General features: G+C 35.1%; 1 protein-coding gene across 1 annotated transcript in view; it reads left to right on the top strand.

Moving 5' to 3' along the window:
- Window positions 1-26,944, top strand: part of DPYD (dihydropyrimidine dehydrogenase) — a 927,694-nt gene that overhangs the window by 196,796 nt on the left and 703,954 nt on the right. The window contains exon 4 of the mRNA XM_086391370.1: window positions 10,657-10,744. Coding sequence (XP_086247496.1) covers window positions 10,657-10,744 — 88 coding nt within the window. The remainder of the gene's footprint in view (window positions 1-10,656; window positions 10,745-26,944) is intronic.

The following is a 26,944-nucleotide window of genomic DNA, read 5'->3' as shown; positions in this document are numbered from 1 at the left end:
TGTCAGACTCCTCCATCCATGGAATTTTCCAGGCAAGAATACTGGAGTGGGTTGCCTTTCCTTCTCCAGACTAAGCATGTGATTGATCTTTATTACAAGTGTATGTGATCGCATGTATATTCAATCAGTTCAGTTCAGTTTCAGTCGCTCAGTTGTGTCTGACTCTTAGTGACCCCATGGACTGCAGCACACCAGGCTTCCCTGTCAATCACCTTATTCAAATTTAAATGGTATATAAATCATAGATATTTTCTTAATTGTAAACAGTTATCTAAGGAAATATTTTATTTGTTCATAGATAGCATATTTTGTTAAGGCAAAGTGCTACTCTACCCTGGAGGGTAAGAAATACTCTGTCACCATCTCTTCAGGTGGTAGCAATGGAAAAGCGAAAGGGAGAAATATGCCTTACACAGGCATTGAAAATATAGGTAATATGTGGTTCAGCAAGAAAGGAAAGCCTCTTTTACAAGGATTCTCATATTTACTCATTTCTTTCATTACTTTCTCAAGTATACATTCATAACAAGATCAGTTACACCTTTAGTTAGGATATATCCATTTTTCAAAATCTCAAACCTCACAGTATATTGAATTGCCCAACCTATCATCTTTAATTTAACTTATTTTGGGGAGGAGAATATGTTTGCCTCATAGTATTAGCATAAGGAAACAACAAGAAGCCTCAAGAGGAAAGGATTCTGTATAAATAACACTGGATCACTGATGAGATTGACATGCATTTTAGCAGTTTGATCCCTGAAGAAATGCAATAACAGGAATTTTCCATAAGCATCTGTGAGCAACTGTACATGTGCCAGCTACAAGCATAGATATGGAGAACCAGTGTTGGGTCATTCTCTCTGCCCTGGTTGAACCCATAGTCTGTTTTTTTTTAAAGAATGATATTAGGCAGTAGATGTTCTTTTCCCCTCATTCCATCCCCTCATTCCTCTCGTTCATTCCTGCCATATTACCGGGCAGGTAAAATGCACATTGTATAGTAGCTGCTACTGAAATGATATGAAATATGGAGAACCACATATGCATCTGAAACTTGGTCTCAGTATTAAGCTCTGGTAGACTCCTTGGTCCATGGTAAAATCCTACTTATTCTGCAGTCTCCAGTATAAGTATCTGTTGAGAAGGCTCTCTGATTTTCCTGAAATGTAAATACTCTTTGTTTCTTCTGAAATCTCATAAAGAGAAAATGAAGATTTAAAGCATATGTTTATGTTGGTCAGAAATCCACTATGTTTAATATATTTAGATAACTATAAAACACTATAGTGTGATTCTTCACTGACCCCTTTCACATTAAAGGAGAGAAAGCAATACATAACTTTTCAGAGCAGTTTGAGAATTATAGAGAATGACTGTTAAATAACTAAAGGAGTACATACTATTTGGTGTAAGTGTGTAATATTTTAACATTCTCACAACAAACCCCTGAAGTACAAATTATTATCTCCATTTGCATATGAGAAAATGGATCCTCAGAGAGGTTAAGTCATTTGCCTAACATCTTAACACCAGTAAAGCTAAGTCAAGAATTAAATGTGGACATCAAATCCCAGAACTTGTTCTCTTAATCTTTATGCTGTGCTTTCTGGGTTAATATATTTAAAGGCTTTGTACAAACAAGCACATTTAATCACTTAGTAATTAATATTTGGGTACATGTAAGTCTAGGTGTGTGCACACACACTATGCATCACACATATATGCTTTGTATTATCTGACTTGTTCGTGCTGGCTATTTCCTATAAATAAAGTAACCCAGACCATCTGACCTGCCTCGAGAAACCTATATGCAGGTCAGGAAGCAACAGTTAGAACTGAACATGGAACAACAGACTGGTTCCAAATAGGAAAAGGAGTACGTCAAGGCTGTATATTGTCACCCTGCTTATTTAACTTCTATGCAGAGTACATCATGAGAAATGCTGGGCTGGATGAAGCACAAGCTGGAATCAAGATTGCTGGGCAAAATATCAATAACCTCGGATACGCATATGATACCACCCTTATGGCAGAAAGTGAAGAAGAACTAAAGAGCCTCTTGATGAAAGTGAAAGAGGAGAGCGAAAAAGTTGGCTTAAAGCTCAACATTCAGAAAACCAAGAGCATGGCATCCAGTCCCGTCACTTCATGGCAAATAAATGGGGAAACAGTGGAAATGGTGGCTGACTTTATTTTGGGGGACTCCAAAATCACTGCATATGGTGATTGCAGCCATGAAATTAAAAGACGCTTACTCCTTGGAAGGAAAGTTATGACCAACGTAGACAGCATATTGAAAAACAGAGATGTTATTTTGTCAACGAAGGTCTGTCTAGTCAAGTCTATAGTTTTTCCAGTAGTCATGAATGGATGTGAGAGTTGGACTGTAAAGAAAGCTGAGCGCCGAAGAATTGATGCTTTTGAACTGTGGTGTTGGAGAAGACTCTTGAGAGTCCCTTGGACTGCAAGGAGATCCAATCAGTCCATCCTAAAGGAAATCACTCCTGGGTGTTAATTGGAAGGACTGATGTTGAAGCTGAAACTCCAATACTTTGGCCACCTGATGTGAGGAGCTGACTCATTTGAAAATACCCTAATGCTGGGAAAGATTGAGGACAGGAGGAGAAGGGGACGACAGAGGATGAGATGGTTGGATGGCATCACCGACTCAATGGACATGAGTCTGGGTAAACTCTGGGTGTTGGTGATGGACAGGCAGGCCTGGTGTGCTGCAGTCCATGGGGTCACAAAGAGTCAGACACGGCTGAGTGACTGAACTGAACTGAACCCTATTCAGGTACATGACTTGCCATTATCTCATTACTGCAAGGTGGAGGAACTCTCTATCTTCTTGAATCTGGCCATCTTCTTCAATCACTTTGAATACTCTCAATCCCTACTGTCTTTAAGGTGAATAAAGAATGGTTTCCAAGAGGGTTTTGCCAAGGACACCATCCCTCCAGGACATAAAGAAGGACTTTTATCTATAGTATTCTCTGGTTTTTTGATCAAAGTATAACTCTATTATAGCTGCAAGTGACAAGGATCAAATTATATTGTAGATTTTAGGGCCTAGATATCTACTGGGCAGAGAAACATTTAATAAACACTCTGATTTGTTCTGTATTCATTGACTTAAGTGCTTTTGTGTTACTGACATATTTTTAAAAACTTGTAAATAAGTAATATTACTTCTAATAGTTGTCATATAATAGCATTCATTATTCCATTTCAACAATTCAGTTTGTAAGTAATGACCTTGTATTCTTTGAATAACTTTGTAGCAGAGGGAAATTAGAAAGGGGGTCATTGTCCCTTCACTTCTATAACCTGCATTTGGCAAATATACATATTTTCTTTAGATTTTCAGGTGTGTGTGCTAAGTCAGTTCAGTTGTGTTTGACTCTTTGTGAGCCTAGGGACTGTAGCCTTCCAGGCTCCTCTGTCCATGTGATTCTCCAGGTGAGAGTATTGGAGTGGGTTGCCATGCCCTCCTCCAGGGGATCTTCCCAATCCAGGGAGCAAACCTGCATCTCTTTTGCCTCCTGCATTGGCAGGCAGGTTCTTTACCATTCCTGCCACACCCTTAGATTTTGGTATTGGTATTTAAATCTTGACTTGTTATTTAATACTTCAATCTCTAGTATCTTTAAGCCCCAGTAGATTCTGAAAACTTTAAGGACTGACTCCACTTCCTTTAATCATGCTTAGTTCTCTTTTCATACCTAATTAGTGTTGTCTTATGTATATATTCATGATGTGTGTTTATTTTCTTACAGTGACTTTTCCTGCAGCTTATAACGTACATTGATTCCACCACATTCTTCTTATTCCACTTCTGTACAGCAAAAACAGAAACTTAAAGTCTGATTTGCTCTTATAAGAAAGAGAAAAATCTAAGTTTAAGAACAATATTCTAAGATACTCATGATTATGATCTCTTTGTGTAGTAAAATACAACAATATATTTAAAGTTTTCAAGGTGGTACTGTGTACTAAGTTCTTACAGAAGTGTCTTATTTGCTTGCAGGATAAGATGTGTGCAAATTAATGGCTTCTTAGCTGTTGAGGTTTTTGTAGCATACAAAGATTTTTAGAAAACTATCTTTCCAGTAGATATGTCTGTATCAAAGCTGTTTAAAGTTGTAATAGAATTAGCCTTCAAAATTGTGTAATATCATAAAACTCTAATGTTTTCATCTTGACTTGAGAAGTCTCTTGAGGTTAAGACTACCTTCTGCTTTTTTCTTTTTTTTTCCTTAAACTAAAATTGGACTCCAGGAGAGAGGATACTATAGCTTTCTCTAGCTGAGACTTCTTAACTGCCTTTTTTCTCAGTCTTCAAATTACTGTGGCAAAGAGGCACTGATGATGCCAAGGTATAAGGTCAGTAAAACATCACCTTTTAAAATTTTAACCCGCCTTCATATATGAATGGACTAATCCTGAGTATAAGATGGTAAATATGTTCTAGTATTTCCTTCAAATGCCTTAGCCACCTGTATCATTATGCCTCTGGGAGATTTCTGGAACCTCAGTTTTTTCATCAATGAAGCAGAAATAAAAATAGTCTTATTAATATTTAAGAATCAGTTACATATGAAGAGTAAAAATTAATATTTTTTTTTACTTTAAGTTCCTTCATGTAATTCAAATTATGCATAAAATGTAAAATATACTGTTTTTAGCCATTGCTATTAGAAAACCAATAATTTTCTGTGTCAGACTATAGAAAGTTTATAGAAAAGTTTATATCTATATTATATTTCTATATTCATGATCATCCAACAAAATGTTTTGAGCATCAATTGTTTGAATTGTGTACTATTTAAATTTTGTTTCTTTTGAACTGTCTTGAAACACCAACGTGTGAATGGAAATTTCTAGTGGATAAATAGCTTTACTTAAAAATATTTTTGTTGTTAACCTACACAATCAAATATGTATTAAAAGCCTTAAATCATGAATATCATTGATGTGGTTAAAAATGCAGAATGGTGCACAGGATAAAAATTTCAGTTACTGTAAGTAATTTTGCCATAGCTTTCCACCCAGTGGAGTGTAGAAACTGGCCAAGATGCATATTACTATTGCTAATTGCTAAGTTGCTTCACTTTTGTCTAACTCTTTGAGACCCTGTGGACTGTAACCCACCAGCCTCCTCTGTCCATGGGATTTCCCAGGCAAGAATCCTGGAGTGGGTTGCCATATCCTCCTCCAGAGAATCTTCCTGACCCAGGAATTGAACCTGAGTCTCTTACATCTCCTGTATTGGCAGGTGGCTTCTTTACCACTAGTGCCACCTGGGAAGCATATTAGGGGTATTAAAAGTCAGTTTCAAGTATGCATGAGTTAATAAGAACTTGTGGTGTAATCAGAGAAACAAAGAAGTATAAGAATGGCTGTTAATGGAATATTGAGACAGCAGAAAAAATTATTTTGAGCTGAGAATGGCCCTTGAGTGTTTGATGTATCAGAACATTGGATTGATGTCATGTTTTAAAGATGCCAACCATCCTTTTTGGGATCCTTTTATTGTGACCATATCTGGGTTCCAGATATGTCACTGGGTACCAGTGATATAAGCTGTGAAACTCAGACATAGGTATGACAGTTTTAACCTTCATTTCTTGATTCACACTCCTTCCATTCAGTCTGATACTCAATTCTGCCTGGTTTCAGTAGAAATTATTGTGAAGCTGGGGACGGATATTAGACTATAGATTTGCCTACACTGGTATTACAGGGTAGAGAAGTTACATCGTATACCCATTGCTGCATTTGAATTAGTTAGACCTTTCAGATAAAGCTGCTGAACATCAAAGATCTGAGGAAAATCAACATCAATATCAAAATAATTTTTAATGTAAATGCTAACTTCCTTGTTAGATTATATATCAATTAATATAGATTATACATAATCTGATGAAACAATGCTGGCTTGATTGAACCGAAGTATAGCAAATAAAACCCAAACACTGTACAATGTGAGGTTTAAAGTCTTTCAAATATATTTGTGAGATTTTTTTTTTTACTGGCAAAGGAATTATTTAGACTCAGAGATTAGAAAATTCTTTAACAAGGCTAGGTTACTATTCCAACTGTTATGGATGCTTAACAATAAAAGAAGCAGGTGTCTGTTCTTAAATGTGTGAAGGATGAAATGCTGCTGCTTCTGTTAGTCACTATAATGTTTTTGGTATCATAATATAGAATAAAACTCTCCAGCCTCACTGATATTTGGGGAGAGGAATCATAGCTCTCTTTCCCTAGAGAAAGATACTGGATAAATATATCTTTAATAGTTTTTGTCCCTTAAATAGTGGTACTAAATTTTTCATACATTTTTTATGGTGATGTTGAATCATGAAGGATTAACATTATTAAAGATTCTATATTTTGTTTTTTAATGAAATCTATTGTCATGTTCTCTATTAAATATGAAAATGAAAGAAGTTCATCACTAGGAAAAAATCTAAGATGTTTTATTGCTTTAAAATAACTTAATATACTCCTTATAAATGTAATTATTTGGGGATTAAAAATATTACATGAATGTTTATCTGAATTAACTTTTGCCTCTTACAATGCATTTCAAAATAAACTGCACTATAAAAGGATAACTTTGAAACATAAAAGGGGAATTAAATGACTGAAGATAAAAACAAGCGTAATTTAAATGTTAACTTCTAACGAAAAATTTATGTAGAACTGTGGTTTACAATAATTGTTGACATATTCCCCTAAGTACTATGTCTGTGGTTTTTCATGGTATCAATCATTTAAAGCAATTTAGGTAATACCATTCTGACATGCATTTCTGCTATTTTATTTACACCATTTGCCTACATCAGTGCAATGCAGTACCTTTCTGATTTGGTACAGTAAATGCACTCTGTAATATCTATTATGGCTTGGTCAAAGGATAATTTATTGTCAAATAGAAAAATAGGTCAACACTAATGTCACTTGATGATCAACCCCCCCAAGTTTAATAAAACATCTCACCAGTATGCATTCCACTGCAGTGGTTGATATTTTATTAGGACTACCTGGCTATAGCAGTAGTGTAATTACTGAGCTGTCAGAGTGATAAGTGGGATTAATGGCAGCCTGATGCACTTTAGTCTGCAGAGCGCTTAGAGAATTGCAAGATGGTATTATTATCAGAGTCTGCCCATTCTGGCATATTCATGGCACCAAAGAAAAAAAGAATGCTACAATTCAGGTTTGCGTTGCCCTGCCTCATTAACATCTGACATTTCCAACAGCTGTTATTTGTGAACTAGCTCAATAATAAAAGGAGAGTTATTTGGTAAAGAGGCTTAATAACCACAACTAAAAATCCTTACGTTGTCAGTGCTATTAAGTGAATCTGTTTATGTTGAATTTAAGATTTCTCTGGAAGAACAGAAAAATACACTTTGCATTAATTTGACTCATTCATACCTGCTGACATTATAACTTTATTTTTTAATTGCCTTATATTTAAGTTGGGTGTTAGAAAAAAGAAAAGCCAAAAACTTGTGCCTTATTAGGGATAGCCAGAATCCTCTATCTATCTGTCTGTCTGTCTATATCTTTATCTATCATAAATATTTTTGTTGTTTTAGTCTTGTGGAATTGCACATGTTTAAAAAACTGTCAAAATGACTTTTACAAGTCAGAAGATATTTATTATTGCATATTATTTTATAGCTTTTTATTTTAGCTTAGCTACTTTATTTTACCTCATAACAGGATATCCTTTCAAACACTATTAATCTACAACATGTTTATCCACGTGAAGTTAACACATATAGGTATCACCTATATGTTATATTTCAGAATCGAGGACCAAATAGACCTTTTTTTTCTTTTTTTTTCTTTTTGGATTGTTGTGCTACTGATCAAGAATTCCAAGAAATTCTTTTTAAACTCAGTGACTATGTTTTAGGGGAAAAAAAGTCTTAAGTATTAGAAGATAGGAATTCAACTAAATGATAGCTGTGAATCTAACAATGGCATTTAGAGAAATGATAGGGGAGAGGTTTAATGACTGCATTTCAGAGAGGACAATTGATTATGAAAAGCCTTTGGTCCTCATTGTGTAAAATTTAATTTAGAGAGAAGGCTAAGGGCACAAACCAGAGAAAAGAGATCAGATTTTAAAACAAGATATTAATTAGGTACTGAGAAATTGGTCCAGACAATGAAGAGGACTCTCTGATTGACAAAAGAATGACAAGGAGACTGGTATTGTTTTCTCAAAGGAAATGAACCAACGTCTTTACACATGGAAGTGGATAGAAAATGAGCTCGCTCGTCACCTTTGTCACTGAGCAACGTGGGACTCATTCTGAGGCAAATCTCAGAGAATTCTCGTCTTCTGCCAAATGTGACAATGATATATCTTAAATTTTAGGTCACCAGCCTAATTCCTCTCTATTCTCACTCTCACTTTATGCCAGACCAGATTCCATTAGTCTACCTACCCTGTCATGTTCTTTTCTCTCTAGTCCTTGGCACATACTGTTTTTATGTTTTGGTCATTTTCTCGAGTGATCTTCTGCTCTAAGTCCCACCCTCCTTCACTTGCCTAATGCCCTGTCATTCTTCAAGCATCCCTTTATGTATTATTTCTCCCAATAAGCTTTGCCTGACCTCTCCCTCCTGGTCTGCTGTTCCTCTTATATGCTCTATTAGCTTGCTGTTTCTACCCAAATTCACACTGACCACATTGACACTGCAAGTGCCTTTTATATGTTTGAACTTGCTCCAGACTGCACGGTCCGCGACAGCAGGGCCATGGTTGTCCTTTTCATCATTTTTATAACCTCATATCCCAGGTTCTAACATGTAACAAGGGTTCATTAAATATTTATCAAATGAATTCACAAAAAGTATAAGAATGTAGAAATTAAAGACTATTCTAGGCAGTGGTTTCAGTCCTAAAGTAGTAATTATAGAATTGTGATACTGTGTGGCTCCAATCATGTTTATCAGAATCACCATGATGGACAGTCATTGGGAGTGGGGGAGTGGCAGCAAAATGCAGATTCCCAGGACATTAACTAGAATCTGCCCACCAGTGTAGGAGACGTGGGTTCAGTCTCTGAACTAGGAAGATCCTCTGGAGAAGGAAATGGCAACCCACTCCAGTATTCTTGTTTAGAGAACCCTGTGGACATAGGAGCCTGGCAGGCTACAGTCTATGGGGTTGCAAAGAGTCAGAAAAAACTGAGCGACTAAACAAGAGCCAATAACTCAAAATCAAGAGGAGCATCTCTGTGTAAACTATGACATTTATCAGGCTTCCCAAGTGGTTCTTAGTTACATTAAAGTCTGAATGTGTCTCTGGTTGTTTCTCCAGGAAACAAATTCTGATATGAAATTAGTATGTGGAAAGTTTATTAGAAGATATACATCTATATTAGAGTGATGGAATCAAGATTGGACAGACATAGCAACAGTAAAGGCTGCAGTGCATCCCTGAAGACTTGTTACCCAAGTAGGGGCAAGGAGAATGGGTCTTTACTTCCTACCAGTGACCTGTTATTGGAAACTCGCTGCCCCTGGGAAGGCTGCATGACCTTGGTTCAGCCTGTTTTCTTTACCCGAGGGCACAGCAGCTGGGAGAATAAATGTTTCAGTCTGGAAGGCAGGGGATCTGGTCTATGCATTGCAGTATCTACTACAAAGCCCAATTACTGTGTATATAGTGTGTATGTTAAAGAAAAAAAAATGGAGAAAGGAGGGATGATCAGAGAGGAAGAAGGAGTCAGGGAAGAGAGGTGGGAGGATAAGTGGAAGGGATAAAGAGAGGAAGAAAGGAATTTACAAGTGGTAAAAGGAAATCTTTTTCTTTGCATTTGTGTAATAACTACTGTCTAAAAGACATACAAACTGTTATCATAAAAGATTCTATTCTCAGGACTTCCCTGGTGGTCCAGCAGTCAAGACAACGCACTCCCACAGTAGGGGACACAGGTTAGACCCCAGATCAGGGAACTAAGATCCTTCTATGCTAAGCCACTTCAGTCATGTCCGACTCTGTGTGACCCCAGAGATGGCAGCACACCAGGCTCCCCCGTCCCTGGGATTCTCCAGGCAAGAACACTGGAGTGGGTTGCCATTTCCTTCTCCAATGCATGAAAGTGAAAAGAGAAAGTGAAGTCGCTCAGTTGTGTCCGACTCCCAGTGACCCCATGGACTGCAGCCCACCAGGCTCCTCCATCCATGGGATTTTCCAGGCAAGTGTACTGGAGTGGGGTGCCAGATCCTGCAGTACGTAAATAAATTAAACAAACAAACAGCAACAATAAAAAGGCTCTATTCTCTAAGCATTATCAGTGCAATGAGAGATCCAAAAAACACTGATTTAGTAAATGGATGAATCATGTACCTTAAGTAAATATGGTCTTTTTAAACTCTAGGAGGAACACCAAGAGAAAGGATAGCTGTTTACCTGAATGGTGCTATATTATACACCTTAGGAAGTGTGCAAAAAGTGAAACACAAGTACTCTTTGTTTATTGCTTGAACAATTTTTGTTCCTAAAAATAATATAGTTTTATTTGTTCTTACTGGACACTAACTCTGAATGTGTTTAGGGTAGAGAATATATAGAATGTTACTTGACAGTTTCTTTAATTCAGTTATTTTATTCCCTAGATGCCTGAAATGTGCAGATGCCCCCTGTCAGAAGAGCTGTCCAACAAATCTAGATATCAAATCGTTCATCACAAGTATCTCAAACAAGGTAAATTTGGATTTAGTTCTGCAAATGAAAATTAATAACAGCCTTTGATCTTGTTCTCTATTATTACCATGATTAAAGCGTAAAGCTTGTCTTAGTAAATTAGGTTAAAGTATTAAAGTTATGATTTCTGTAGGCATGTGAGAATGTGGCACATTTTGTTAATTAGTCTCTTCCTAGTTGTGATAATGATTATTGTGAAATCCATATTCATTTTTTATTATCTTAAAAATTAGTTTGTGGTGAATTGAATCATTTTTTAATACAAACCATTCACTGAATAGATTGATTCTAGCTTAAGCAGGCTAAATGCTTACAGATAGGAACTGTCTTTGATTATCAAAACACATTTCAAGTTTGATATCTTTGTTTTAAAATGTACTTTAATATTAACTCTAGGGCACTGGAACAAATCAAAGGAAGTTGTCTAAGACTTGGAATAATTCATAGAGACTGATAGCGTTTTAACCAAAACCCCCACAACAACTAAAAAATAGAAAACGGACATTAGTAGAAAAAAAGGAATTTTGATCTTTATGTTGTTTTTTATTTTTTTATTTTTTTTTAATTTTTAATTTTCTTTTATTTTTAAACTTTACATTTTGTATTAGTTTTGCCAAATATCAAAATGAATCCGCCACAGGTATACATGTGTTCCCCATCCTGAATCCTCCTCCCTCCTCCCTCCCCATACTATCCCTCTGGGTCATCCCAGTGCACTAGCCCCAAGCATCCAGTATCCTGCATTGAACCTGGACTGGCATCTCGTTTCATACATGATAGTATACATGTTTCAATGCCATTCTCCCAAATCTTCCCACCCTCTCCCTCTCCCACAGAGTCCATAAGACTGTTCTATACATCAGTGTCTTTTTTGCTGTCTCGTACACAGGGTTATTGTTACCATCTTTCTAAATTCCATATATATGCATTAGTATACTGTATTGGTGTTTTTCCTTCTGGCTTACTTCACTCTGTATAATAGGCTCCATGTTGTTTTTTAAATCAATGTAAGACACTGATTCATTGTGATATTTGGCAAAACTAATACAATTATGTAAAGTTTAAAAATAAAATAAAATTAAAAAAAAAATAAATCAATGTAAGGCAAAGCCCAGTTTTTAGTAAACAAGAGAATGGTTGATTGATTAAATGATGAATAGTATCTTTTGTTTGTGAAAGAAGCATTATGAACTCTTAGCCAAGGATCCTATCCTTTAACTACTGAGCAAAAACTGAAGGCATCTTCCAGTAAGGATGTAGAGATTGCTTCCTTTCACAGGATTTAGTACTTATATGCTAAAATGCTGCTAAAATCCAGTAAGTACTCCTTCAACTAACTGGCACCTTTTTACATAGAAAGATTATTTCTCAGTATGTCAGTGATTTAAAAATGTTGTAGGAGAAAAATTATAAATTTATATAGCTTTATGATTTCAAAAGAATTAGAGGTTATTACTTAGATATAGGACATGGTATTAATCTACATGGCCAGATATGAAGTCCAGGTTGAATTTTTGCATTGAACCCCTGTGAACCCAAGAAAAATGACTTATCTCTACCCTTTGATTTATGAAAGAAGAATAGCATCTGTCTTACAGGATGGTGGTGTGAACTGAATAATATTTTCACGTGAAAATCTCTGATATGGCAATTATTCAACAAATATTTTGTTGATGTGGAATTATTATTATTTTTTCTATTCATTCAATATGGTAAATACTATACAAGTGATTACTATTTTTGTTTCTGGTATTACTTATTGAGCATCTACTATCTATCAAACTCAGTGACATATACTGGCTGAAAAAGGATCCCTGCTATGTCCTTGCCTTCTGGAAATTATGACTCTGAGCAAAACCAGATACATTAAAAAAATAAAACAACACAAAAACCTACCGATAATTCAATGTGATTAGTGCTGAAACCATTCAGTTTAAGAAGATTATTCAGCATATGAAAAAGCAAGAATGTGGGCTATACATGGTATGTGTAGGGAAATATAATAAATTCAGTGTGGCTAGAATGGAGCCTTGATTACATAAAGAAGAGTGATGGGAAAGAGACAAAGCAGTTAGACTGATATTAAGTTGTGAAAATATTTGAATTCTATGCTCAATATTTGAGACAATTCTATAGATAGTAGGAAATCACTAATGCTCTGTATTTGTTTTGTAATTAAGAAGATAAAATCTGAAAAGAGATCTCATTTATTAACTGAAATATCGTAAACATTTATCATCACAGAATCTCTGACATATATGAAAATAAATAATTTATGTGAAGCATGTATATGAAATCTCATGAGAAAAAGAATAAAATAAAATGTCCAAAATTTTGAAGTAGAAAGAGTTTTGGCTAAAATTATATAAGGTTGCACTCCTGGCTTTAAGCATGAGGCAATGGAATTGTGATCCATGCTAGCTAAATTTTCCCTGCTGCCGCTGCTAAGTCTCTTCAGTCGTGTCCGACTCTGTGCGACCCCATAGACGGCAGCCCACTAGGCTTCCCTGTCCCTGAGATTCTCCAGGCAAGAACACGGGAGTGGGTTGCCATTTCCTTCTCCAATGCATGAAAGTGAAAAGTGAAAGTGAAGTTGCTCAGTCGTGTCTAACTCTGTGATCCCATGGGCTGCAGCCTACCAGGCTCCTTCATCCATGGGATTTTCCAGGCAAGAGTACTGGATTGGGGTGCCATCGCCTTCTCTGAAATTTTCCCTAGAGAATCTATAATTTAGTAGTGATTTTGTGATTCTAATAAGTGTATAGCACAATCATTCAAGCTATACAAAAATTTTATATATGAAAAAAAGACAAAATGGGAATAATGATATTCTTTGAAAAACTTATAAAATGTCTAAGTAAGATCAGAATCATCTCTATTTTAGGATAATGTTGTTTCATTAGTTTGTTCATATTTCTTACTACCTGATGAAGCATTGCACCTTGGTATTTATTTAAATAAATTTCCATATGAAGAGAAGATATTTGAAGATATTTAATTGAAAATGTAATCTTTTCAGACATTTAAGGAACTCTATTGCAAGCAGTATTTTGTTGAAGAATCATTGTAGCAATCATAAAAGGTAAGAGATTCTTGTACTTTAAAGCCTGCAGCTTTTAAGATATTTACCAGCTGTGTAGGATGTAGGCTGTCCCACATTGCTCTACCAGTGGACCTCAACTCAGGAGGGGGGTTCTTTCCAGGTTGAGAGGGTAATTGAATCACCAGACTCAATGAGCCTTGAGCCTTTTTGAGAAAAGCATGTCACTTGGATTGTATTGTGTTAGGTTTCTGTGATTCAGTGGACTTTAGACCAATACTTCCATTCTTTATTTTTTTACAAACTGGATTACAGCTCTAGTTTCTAAAGGTACACTCAATTCTATTGTACCTCCTTGGTCAGTTTTTCTCTGTTTCATGAAGGTTATTCTTCGCAATTTTATCTCTCAATGGAAAGTACATGTTTCAGATTCATCAAACTGTAAATAAGGGTTATATTTTTGGATAGTTTTCTTTTGGAAAAAAAAACCAACACTACATTATGTAAGAATTCATAAGGTCAGTCTATAAATGTAGTGAAAAAGTGACTTTAAAAAAATTTTCCTTAGTTACACAATCCTTTATTTTCTAATAAAAAGTATTTATTTTCTTTTTCAAAATTTTGTATTAAGTTGTAAAGCAATGGCTTCTCCACAGACTTGTATATTTTACAGAATCTGTATACATTTTGTATACAATCTGTATAGATTTTACAGAATCTATGTAGATTTAGTGGCTTTTATAGCTAGATAAATACATTTAATAATATACATTAGAAAAAAAGTGTCACATAAAAGGCTCTTATCATAGATTCCTATTGAAAGTAACTAAAATCAGAGGAGCAGCACAATTTAACCAGCATTATTTATTGATAAATATTATTGACGACAGTAGTTTTATTTAACAATGTTTTCTTGATATATGTGTGTATGTATATATGCACATGCATGCACAAATATTATAAAGCAGAAGTGCAATCAATGGATTTAGTCCATTCAACTTTAGGGTTTGCTTTTCAGTTTCAATGGCCACGAGGTTTATACCATTATCAAATAAAATATTGATCATTTTCAGAATAATTTTCTAAAATCATAGCTTTAATTATATTGTACTCTTGTTCAGAAAACTTCAGTGGCTCGCCATTGCCTATAAAGTAAAGCCAATTAGGTACCCCCCATTTTTATGACAGAGAAGTAAGTAAATGAAAAAGGTATTAGGAAGTCCATAATTTACTAATCAGTAATTTAAAAAGTGAATATTTTAGATATATAAAATAAAATGTGATAATTGAGATTTCAGGTTTCCTTTGATACACAAGGCTAGTTCTCACACTTTTATTGTCAGATGGTACTTGGAGCACCTCTGTGCATCCTAAGAAGACTGACAGAAACTTACCTACCTGCCATAAGATGGTGTTCAAGGGAACACAGCTTATAAAAACTTTATGTGATGCTCTAGAACTAACAAGTCATTATCCTTCAGAGTTCAGTCTGCCATTTGGTTTACATAAATAGTTCTGAACTTGTGTGTCAGTTCCCCTTACAGTCATGATGCCAATTTTTAAATAATGTAAAATATGTAATTTTTTCTGTATTTTACAACAGCTAAATATTATGGGTCTGTGTCATTCCAGAGCCCAATCTGAGTGGGTCTTGTGGCATAGACTAAGATACTGCAATTCTAATTAGCTCTTCCTTATCTAATTAACAATAATGCTTTCTTTTTAAAACTTGATGAATAAAATGGTATGCTTTATTATTGTATGCTAATTACTGTATACTTATTAATCCAGTTTTGGATTAGTTTTATTCAAATTGTTGGCAGTTTTCTTCAGTTTTTTTCCCCCTTGTTGAGATTTCCATGAGAAAGCAGTTTATTTGTGCTTAGAATAAATGTCAGTTCTTTAAATCTTTTTTGGTAAGGATATGCTGTTAACCAACTCTTTTTGTTTCTGAAACTGTTCATACGTTTCTTAACTCTCATAAAATACTTTGTGCATAGAGTAAAGGATTTGCAGTTATTTTTTACACCTCTCAGAGAGTATTATTTTAGTGTTTTATGTCATGCATGCTATTTGAATGTCACCAGCATTCTAGTTATTGCTCACTTGAGAATAATGTCTTTGGAGAGTGGCTGATTTAAAGACCTTTTAACCTTCAGTGTTCAACAGTGTTACAGTTATTTATATCAATATGGATTTCTTTTATTTATTTTGCTTTGTTTTCATTATGACTCTTAAATCTATGGATTGATATCTTTCATCGTTTTGGGGACTATTTCATTGTCTTTACTTCATTTTATGGAGTTCTCATTAAGTATATGTTAAATATTCTTATTTTATTGTCTATGACTCAACTTATTTTTTGAACTTTCATTTCTTTGTTTTTTGGAGGTTACATTTTAAATCATTTCCTTAAATTCTACTTTCAAGTTTTCTAAAACCTTCTTCACCAGTTTCAAATATGTTCTTAAAATTGTCTGCTGAGTTTTGAGTTACAATTTTATCTTTCATTTCTAGGAGTTCTTTTTTACATTTAAAAACCCTGTTAGCTTTTTATTTATTTTTCAAGTCTACCTATAATTTCTTAAAGCAGATGAAATTACTTATTTTTATATTCTTGAGAATCCCACTATCCAAAATATTTGTGAGCATGATTATATTGCTTATGATGTCTAGTGGGTCCAGACATAGTGTTTTGTTTACTTTTATGTTTAATTTTTAAAATTATTTTTTTTTTCCTTTTGGAGGCTAATTACTTTATAATATTGTGATGGTTTTTGGCATACGTTGACATGAATCAGCCATAGGTGTACATGTGTCCCCCCATTCTGAATCCCCCGCCCACCTCCCTCCCCACCCCATCTGTCTGGCTTGTCCCAGAGCATCAGCTTTGAGTGCCCTGCTTCATGCATGGAACTTACACTGATCATCTATTTTACATATGGTAATATACATATTTCATTGCTTGTCTTTATTGCAGTCCTTATAAAATTTTCACAGATAAAGCCTCAAAGAAAATGAGCAACCATAATTTGAAAAATAAATGCTATAATAAAGATGTTTATTTAGAAAAGGAATCTATATTTGCTGTGTTCTCAAAGGCCCTGAAAATTAAAGGCTTTTTTTAACCTGGTTTAGCAAATGGCTTTAAGGTTGTTCCACTTATTTCTTTGCTTAAATCTTGTCATTTTCTGTCCCTGAACATGAAAGTTCATGGATACATTCACAATAACTAAAAAATATATCTTACCTATAATTTAAACTTTAAAAATTAGAAGAGCCACAGTAGGTAACTACTTCTCAATACATGTGAAAAATGCCTATAAATATTTAAGATCTAATGGGTAATCTGGAGAAGGCAATGGCACCCCACTCCAGTACTCTTGCCTGGTAAATCCCATGGAGGGAGGAGCCTGGTAGGCTGCAGTCCATGGGGTCGCTAAAAGTCGGAAATGACTGAGCAACTTCACTTTCACTTTTCACTTTCATGCATTGGAGAAGGAAATGGCAACCCACTCCAGTGTTCTTGCCTGGAGAATCTGAGGGACAAGGAGCCTGTGGGCTGCCATCTATGGGGTCACACAGAGTCTGACACGACTGAAGCAACTTAGCAATGGGTAATCTAGAATGATTGAAACCTACATTTTTATTGGTAAATTCTGGAATGGTAATCAAAAAGGCATATTGAAGAAATAGACTGTTGAAAAATAAGACAAAAAGATTTGCCATATCAGATATTGAAACTCACTGTACAGCTACTGTAGTCAGTATAGAATTGGTACAGGGATACACATCTCTGAAACAGATGAAGGTCTGTAAATGAAACCAAGTAAATAAGAGAACACAATATATAATGAAGAGGATATTTTAATTCAGTGGTAAATGATGACTTCTTTGAAAAGTGGTCCTGGCATAATTTTGCCTTTACCTTTAGAACACTTCATCAGGCCATCTAAGATAAATTTTAGGTGTACTAAATTTTTAAATATAAAAAGGAAAAGGTTTAAGGATAATTCTCAATCTGTGAGCTATGTGAGAAAAAATTTTACTACACACATTTTAAAATGTATTTTAGAATAAAATCAAACCGAACTTGAAACCAAGTGAACACTTTTTTTTGTTCTGCATGTTTAGGCTAAGTGTTAACTTCTATTAAATCAGAGTTCCTAAAAATTTAAATAAGAAAAAGAACCCAACCTTGCATAGGCAGTGTTCTCATAAGCATTAAAAAGAGGTCACGCAAATGATTAATGGTCATACTAGAGATGTCCTACTTTCATATTAGCCAGAAATGTGTAAATAAAAGGGCGATACCAGTTTTCTCTCATCATATTTTTAAAGTTAAAAAGTTAAGTAGCCTCCTTTGCTATTTAGCAGAAAGGAAGCAAGAAATCTCATACAGTAGTAATATATTTGAAAATTTCAAATATTTATACAGTTGTGCTAGCAATGCTTTGCTATCTGTTCTTCCTAGAGAAACAAAAGTATGACCATATAATGGTACATGTACAGTAGTATTTATTACAGCAATCACAGCATTGTTTGAAGTAGCAAAATCTTGAGACAACAATAGTGCCCAACATTAAGAAAAGTGTTTATTAACCTATTTTTATATTATGGAATGTTATGTGGCTCTGCATTATTATTATATTTGTTGAGCTAAAAGGATATTCCTATTAAATTAAGAAAGTGAGTTGCATACTAGTATGAATAGCATAACACTATCTTTAAAAAATTCTGATTTATGCATAAGCTAAACATGGCATAGAAGGACTTGAACTTTAGATTCCTCAGTTGATTGAGGTTGAGGAGGGGTAAAGAGGTTATTAACATTTTTGCTAAAAATGGCCGTATTATTTTACTTCCTCAGTAAGCATGTATATTTTTAATAAAAATAATAGATTAAAATTCTGTAGTAAAATAAAGTAAAGCTAATGGTTTACAGAGTAACATGTACAGATCTTACTCTTAGTTTTTATTTTGGTACAAAAAATGAGAAAAATATTCAGCTTTTTTTTTTCCCTAAATGACTAATAGTTCCAAATCTGTTTATTGAAAAATATATTTTCCCTCTATTCTAAAGTGCCACATCTATCATATACTTAATTCTACATTTATTTAGGTCTATTTCAAACCCTTTATTTGTCCTGTCAATCTATATATCTTTGACAGAACCAAGATATTTTATACTATGCTGTGTAATATATCTTACCATTGATAAAGGCTATTCCCCTGATAGTATATTTATTTTCAGAATATCCTAACTTTTCTCAACATGTAAAGCTAGCTTCATGAAATGAAAAGAAGTTCTACAGAGTAATTATTGAATGCTGTGTCTGGACTATGCATGCATGTTAAGTCGCTTCTGTTATGTCTAGCTCTTTGTGACCCCATGGACTATAGCCTACTAGCCTCCTCTGTCCATGGAATTCTCCAGGTAGGAATACTGGAGTGGGTTGCTATGCCCTCCTCCAGGGGATCTTCCCCACACAAGGGTCGAATCCATGTTTCTTGCATCCACAGGTGATTTCCTGCATCAACAGGCAGGTTCTTTACGACTAGCTCCACCTAGGAAACCCTGTGTCTAAACAGTGGTAACGTATTAATTTAAATTTAGTAATGCAAATTTATGCTTATCTTACCTCATACACTTATCAGCTGGTAACATTAACTCAATTTTCTAGAATTCAGCCTTGAATTTTAATATGTAACTTCTCAGTTTTGAGACTAGCAAACGGTAAATTTACTAAGTGCTAAATTACCAATAGCTGTAATATTTTCAAAATGTACCCTCTTTTCTAATGTGCTGGTGGAAAAGAGAGATGCATATTACATTGTTTATGCTGTGCTTAGTCGCTCAGTTGTGTCCAACTCTTTGGGACCCCATGGACTGTAGCCCGCCAGGTTTCTCTGTCCATGGGGATTCTCCAGGCAAGAATACTGGAATGGGTTGCCCATTCCCTTCTCCAGGGGATCTTCCCCACCCAGGGATTGAACCAAGGTCTCCAACATTGGAGGTACATTCTTGACCTATCCAAATGGAATTTAAATCTGACTAACCATCTCATTATGTGGAAAATAAATATGAAATCCAAAAAGGTTAAATGGTTTATCCCAAATCACATAACCACTTGACAGTGTAACAGTATTTTCCTGAAATCTTCTCCAGTGTACTTTCCTTTTCATCACACTGCACTATTTATATGAAAAAAGTATGTAAAACTCACTATTAAAATATGAAGTGCTAAATAAGTAACATATTTTTTATCATGACACTTTTCCAAGTACCCAGTTCTTTCAGTTCAGTCGCTTAGTTGTGTCTGACTTTTGCGACCCCGTGAACTGCAGCACACCAGGCCTCCATGTCCATCACCAACTCCCGGAGTTCACCCAAACTCATGTCCATTGAGTCAGTGATGCCATTCAACCATCTCATCCTCTGTAGTACCCTTCTCCTCCTGCTTTCATCTTTTCCAGCATCAGGGTTTTTTCAAATGAGTCAGCTCTTCACATCAGGTGGCCAAGGTAGTAGAGTTTCAGCTTCAACATCAGTCCTTCCAATGAATACCCAGGACTGATCTCCTTTAGGGTGGACTGGTTGGATCTCCTTGCAGTCCAAGGGACTCTCAAGAGTCTTCTCCAACACCACAGTTCAAAAGCATCAATTCTTCTGCATTTAGCTTTCTTCACAGTCCAAATCTCACATCCATACATGACTACTGGGAAAACCATAGCCTTGACTAGACGGACCTTTGTTGACAAAGTAATGTCTCTGCTTTTTAATATGCTATCTAGGTAGGTCATAACTTTCCTTCCAAGGAGTAAGCCTCTTTTAATTTCTTGGCTGCAGTTACCACTTGCAGTGATTTTGGAGCCCAGGAAAATAAAGTCAGCCACTGTTTCCACTGTTTCCATTGTTTCCCCATCTATTTGCCATGAAGTGATGGGACTGGATGCCATGATCTTCGTTTTCTGAATGTTGAGCTTTAAGCCAACTTTTTCACTCTCCTCTTTCACTTTCATCAAGAGGCTCTTTAGTTCTTCTTCACTTTCTGCCATAAGGGTGGTGTCATCTACATATCTGAGGTTATTGATATTTCTCCCAGCAGTTTTGATTCTAGCTTGTGCTTCTTATAGCCCAGCGTTTCTCATGATGTACTCTGCATATAAGTTAAATAAGCAGGATGACAATATACAGCCTTGACGAAGTCCTTTTCCTATTTGGAACCAGTTTGTTGTTCCATGTCGAGTTCTAACTGTTGCTTCCTGACCTGAATACAGGTTTCTCAAGAGGCAGGTCAGGTGGTCTGGTGTTCCCATCTCTTTCAGAATTTTCCACAGTTTATTGTGATCCACACAATCAAAGGCTTTGGCATAGTCAATAAAGCAGATAAATGTTTTTCTGGAAGTCTCTTGCTTTTTCCATGATCCAGCGGATATTGGCAATTTGATCTCTGGTTCCTCTGCCTTTTCTAAAACCAGCTTGAACATCTGGAAGTTCACGGTTCACGTATTGCTGAAGCTGGCTTGGAAAATTTTGAGCATTCCTTTACTAGCGTGTGAGATGAGTGCAATTGTGCAGTAGTTTGAGCATTCTTTGGCATTGCCTTTCTTTGGGATTGGAGTGAAAACTGACCTTTTCCAGTCCTGTGGCCACTGCTGAGTTTTCCAAATTTGCTGGCATATTGAGTGCAGCACTTTCACAGCATCATCTTTCAGGATTTGAAATAGCTCCACTGGAATTCCATCACTTCTACTAGCTTTGTTCGTAGTGATGCTTCCTAAGGTCCACTTGACTTCACATTCCAGGACATCTGGCTCTAGGTGAGTGATCACACCATCATGATTATCTGGGTCGTGAAGATCTTTTTTGTACAGCTCTTCTGTGCATTCTTGCCAGCTCTTCTTAATATCTTGTGTTTCTGTTAGGTCCATATCATTTCTGTCCTTTATTGAATCCATCTTTGCATGAAATATTCCCTTGGTATCTCTAATTTTCTTGAGGAGATCTCTAGTCTTTCCCATTCTATTGTTTCCTATTCTATTGTTTCCCATTCTAAGTACTATTAAATCTTAAATAATTGCAGAGTATATAATACAATAAACTTTATCTTAAGGAATTTTGAGTTTCATCTTTAGACAACTATTTGATAAATTGAAGAATTTTAAGTAAATAATTGTAAAGAAGTGAAAGTTGCTCAGTCGTGTCCAACTCTTTGCCACCCTATGGTCTATACAGCCCATGGAATTCTCCAGGCCAGAATACTGGAGTGGGTCATCTTTCCCCTCACCAGAGGATCTTCCCAACCCAGAAATCAAACCCATATTGCAGGCGGATTCTTTACCAGTGAGTCACAAGGGAAGCCCAGGAATACTGAAGTGGGTAGGCTATCTCTTCTTTAGCGAATCTTCCTGACCTGGGAATTGAACCAGTGTTTTCTGCTTTGCATCTGGATTCTTTACCAACTGAACTATCAGGGAAGCCCTAATAGTAAACAAAACTAATTATAATTTTGAAATTCATATGGGCTTAAGTTAATGCACTTTGAATGGAGACTTTCTGAAAACTGTGTTTGTATCCTCTGTGCAGATTATAGCTGACTGGTGGTTTTATGAGCAATATATAATAACACACTATATTAGACAGCAAAACACCCAGTTGATTAAGAAATCTCATTTCTGTCTGTGAAGAGCAAACCTTCATAAATAGTCTTACTTTATTTTGTTTGGATAAAAGAAAATAAGAGTGCTAAATTGTAGTCTAGCTCTACTATCATAAGTAATAATTCTGTCTTATTATATATATATATAACTTTCATATATATATATATATATATAATGATGTCCAGCAATAATTTCTGAGTTTGTTTTTTTAAATATTGTTTAAGGTAAGATTATTTGGAGTGAGGTAGTTTGATCTCTTTCTTACCTTTTGATTTTTTTCTTAATTTTGCCATTACTTATACTTGTTACTGAAAATATAAACTTATTTTTAAAACTTGGCCAATCATTTGATTGACTTGTGTTTTTTTGCCCTTCTTAATAACAAATGATTTTTAAAGAACAAAGAAACAACAGAATTTCCAGTTTTCTCCTTGTAGCCAAATATTAATTACCAGTATATTTAAGTTATATCAAAGATGAAATAATTCTCAATAGTTTACTGAGTAGGCAGTAGCACATGTGATATAGCTTTGTTTTTAGTATAACATCTTTCAGAAGAGGGAGATATATGAAGTGCATTAATATATCCAGATACTAATTTTCTATTTCTGATGTTGGGCAACAAATGCCCTTTAAGTATAGAATTTGTGTTATATTTTTGTTCCAGTAAGAATAATCAGATTTAATCTATATTTCTGGTTACCTTTAAAAGGATTTACAGTTTAGTTGGGTTGTAAAGAAAAACAATCTCAGTGAAAGATGAAATTTGTAATATCAGATTAGAGAAAAATCTTTTAACATTTTATATAGTATATGAATAGGTGATTCTATTAATATTAATTTTACTTCTCCTTCAATAATTTCTCAAATTAACTTTTTTTTGCTTACAAGTTATGCAGTATTTATAAATGATAACTTCTAGATTTCTACTTTTGCGTATTTTTCTTAGCTTTAATGATCACTCTAACATTATGATCTTGACTCTACCATATATGTTTCTATATTGGCATAGAAGTTTCTATGTAGAAAGGCATTCTATCTCCTTGAAGACATTATACCATGAATTATGGTAACTTATAAGAGGGGGCTTCCCAGGTGGCGCTACTGGTAAAGAATGTGTATACCAGTGTAGGAGATGCAAGAGAAGTGGATTCGACCTCTGGGTTGGGAGGATCCCCTAGAGTAGGAAGTGGCAACCACTCCAATATTCTGGCCTGGAAAATTTCATGGACTGTGGAGCCTGGTGGGTTACAGTCCATGGGATTGCAAAGAGTTGGACACGACTGAACGACTTTCAATTCACCTGTCGGCTGTGTGATCTTAGGAAAATCACCTATCTTCTCTGAGCATCACTTTTCATTTCATTTTCGGTATATGTGAACTCTAGCACTCTAAATGAAATAACCTTGTATTCGGTTGTTTATTTCTGTGTTTCGTCATATCTAAGAATAAAAAATTATACTTCTGTAAATTTCTTAGAAAATCTATTGCAAATTTCATTATTTTCTGTGGATAAAATGGGCATTTTATTATTCACAATAGATATTCACATTACTTACTTTAAATTGGCAATACAAAATTATGAAGTTGTTATTGTTCATTCACTAAGTTGTGTTGGACTCTTTGCAACCCCATGGACTGTAGCACTCCAGGCTCCTCTGCCTTCCACTGTCTCCTGAAGTTCACTCAAATTCATGCCCTTTGAGTTGGTGATGCTAATGATTTGAATTTTATATACATTTTTATTTTTGATATTAAAAGATAAATGCTGATCAATTAAGTTTCTAGTAGTGATTCTACTGGAGATTAGATATGGTCTCTGAACTTCAGAAATTATTAAAAGCTAATAGAAGACACTGGAGAAGGCAATGGCACCCCACTCCAGGACTCTTGCCTGGGAAATCCCATGTGCGGAGGAGCCTGGTAGGCTGCAGTCTGTGGGGTCCCTAAGAATCAGACACGACCGAGCGACTTCACTTTCACTTTTCACTTTCGTTAATTGGAGAAGGAAATGGCAACCCACTCCAGTGTTCTTGCCTGGAGAATCCCAGGGACGGGGCAGCCTGGTGGGCTGCAGTCTATGGGGTCGCACAGAGTAGGACACGACTGAAGCGACTCAGCAGCAGCAGCAGCAGAAGACACATCAGAAAAATATAGAGTTATCATAAATTTATATTAACAAATACAATGACCAAAAAAGTGTAGTACAAAGAGATGATATTGTGGCATTATGTTTCTAGTTGGAAAATGGTGAACAATGGAGTTTTTTAAAGGAAATGTTATTTGAGCAATGGTATATGGTATGAACAGGATGGATATTGGTATGGATGAAAATTGTATTCCATTTAACCAGAACAATCTACAGGCAAAAGCACTGCTTCTTCATGCATATCTAGTGCTTACCAAAGGGCCTCTCACAGAGTAGCTGCTCATAAATACTTGATGATTGGTGAATTGAGTACATGCACACATGCACACTAAGTTATATTAATTAACTCAGGGAAAATTATACATTCTCAAGTCAATTAAACAGAGATAGGTGGGTACGGTGCAGAAAATTGGAGAACTAGAAATGAGATTTTTGCATTTCTACAATGTACATAAATTATTATGCCTTTACTTGCATGTTTCTCTACCATTTCTTCTTCATAACTTAGTAGATTGTGGTAGTTTTTCTTTCTGTACTTTTTACTCTTATTTGCTGTCTTTCTTAATTTACTTCCTAACATGAGTTTTCTTTAATAAATGTTAAAATCTTAAACTGTTAGAATTAACATTTTAAGAAATTTCTTAGGAGAAAAAGCCTAGGGGATGGGGTGGGGACTTAAATTTATTAAATCTATCCTGTGCTTCATAATGTACTAGGCATCTTATCTGTATCAAGCATTTTAAAAATATTTAACATAAATATGACTAATTAATAAGGAATTTTGATCTGTATTTTTTAAGTGATAAAACCTGTGCTAAGAGGTAATACATTTTCCTCCAGTCATATGGTTTAAATATGATTCAAATTCAGGAGCGTATGGCTCTGAAGCCTGTGTGTGTGTGTGTGTGTGTGTGTGTGTGTGTGTACTTGAGTATGTGTTTTCTAGTTTACCGTCTTAAGGTCAGATAAAAACTTTATTTTCTACAAGAATTAAAAAAAATTTTTTCCTTAAGTGAGACCAAAATAAATTCATAGTTCTGGTCTACTCTTGTAAAAATCTTATAAAATTTAGTGTATGTGTTACAATGAAGGATTTTCAGAAAAAAAGCAGCCAAATCGATTCTTCCATCCTCATTTGTCTTCACAAGAATGTGAGTAATATGAGGGCAGGAGGTTTCGTGTATTCTGTTCATAAGTTATTCCCACCTCTACTTTACCAAATACTTGAAGATCCATCGATTGTTTATTGAGGGATGATGACTGGCAGAGATGTCCTTTTCCCTATTCTTTTTGTATGTATTACTAGATATTTTTCTATTCAACTAATGTACATCATTACATTCACCATTATATAGCTCCATCCAGAAATACAAGCAATGTTAATTCACCCTTCTCACACATGCAAACTTACTGAAGTTTAGCCCAAGTATTTTTTAAATGCAACAGATTGGAGTTTATCTTGGAAGGGTGCTTCCATCTGTGAAAACACTCATTGGAAGAAGGAAGAACACTTTAAAATAAATCCACCAGCTGTATTGATAATGGTGTAGTGACATGAAGGCCTGAATATGATAGAACTATTTGTTAAAATAGTTATACCATATGAGAGAATAGCTAGCTTGTGGGTTTCTTGTGTTTCTTGATACTGATTTCAAAAATCATTAAATTGTAGAGGGATGACACTAATGAGGTTTCAAGCTATACTTTTAAAATAAAAAAGAATAAAACTTAAAGTTTTCTTAAAATTAACTCACATAAATGGCACATGGGGTACCTTAAATTCTGCTTTAAAAATCTCAATGAGTAATAGAAAATTCAGCACCAGCAAGATCCTGGGTAAGCTAATGGACTGGACAGCATTCAAGGCCTATTCTTTTGTGTTGCTATAAAAGCAGCAAATATATCAAGCATCATTTTGTCTCTAGATTTTTGTTAAAGAAGGGTAAAAACTGTCATCCAATATGTATAAAATAAATCTGTGCACAAAAGATCAGATATTTATTTTTTATCCCCCCTAATATAGCCTTCCTTGTACGTTTTTTTTTTTTTTTCTTTCACACAATAGAAGACTAATATACGTGTGACTGATCGCATAACATGAAGAAACTAGTGAAGTGGTTGTGTATTTTCAAGGAGACTGCTGGGGTGTCTTTAAAGTACCCTTCTAAATTTAAATTTTATAGCCTTTGCTATTAGAAAGGTTTAAGAGCTCACAGACTAGGAGTCAGATCTCTTATTTAGAAGGAGGGCTCAAGAAATCTTCCCACTTACTATGAGAGAAATAATTGATATTGATCGTGAAGTTCTTGATGGGAAGAGTTGAGGAAGTATTCTCTTTCTAATACGT

This window comes from Bos grunniens, chromosome 3, assembly GCF_055505025.1.
Source record: "Bos grunniens cultivar Pamir isolate PY7600 chromosome 3, Bosgru_T2T1.0, whole genome shotgun sequence".
NCBI classification, from domain to species: Eukaryota; Metazoa; Chordata; class Mammalia; order Artiodactyla; family Bovidae; genus Bos; species Bos grunniens.
The sequence above is the reverse complement of the archived record's forward strand: the minus strand, read 5'-3'. Positions and strand labels throughout refer to the sequence as shown.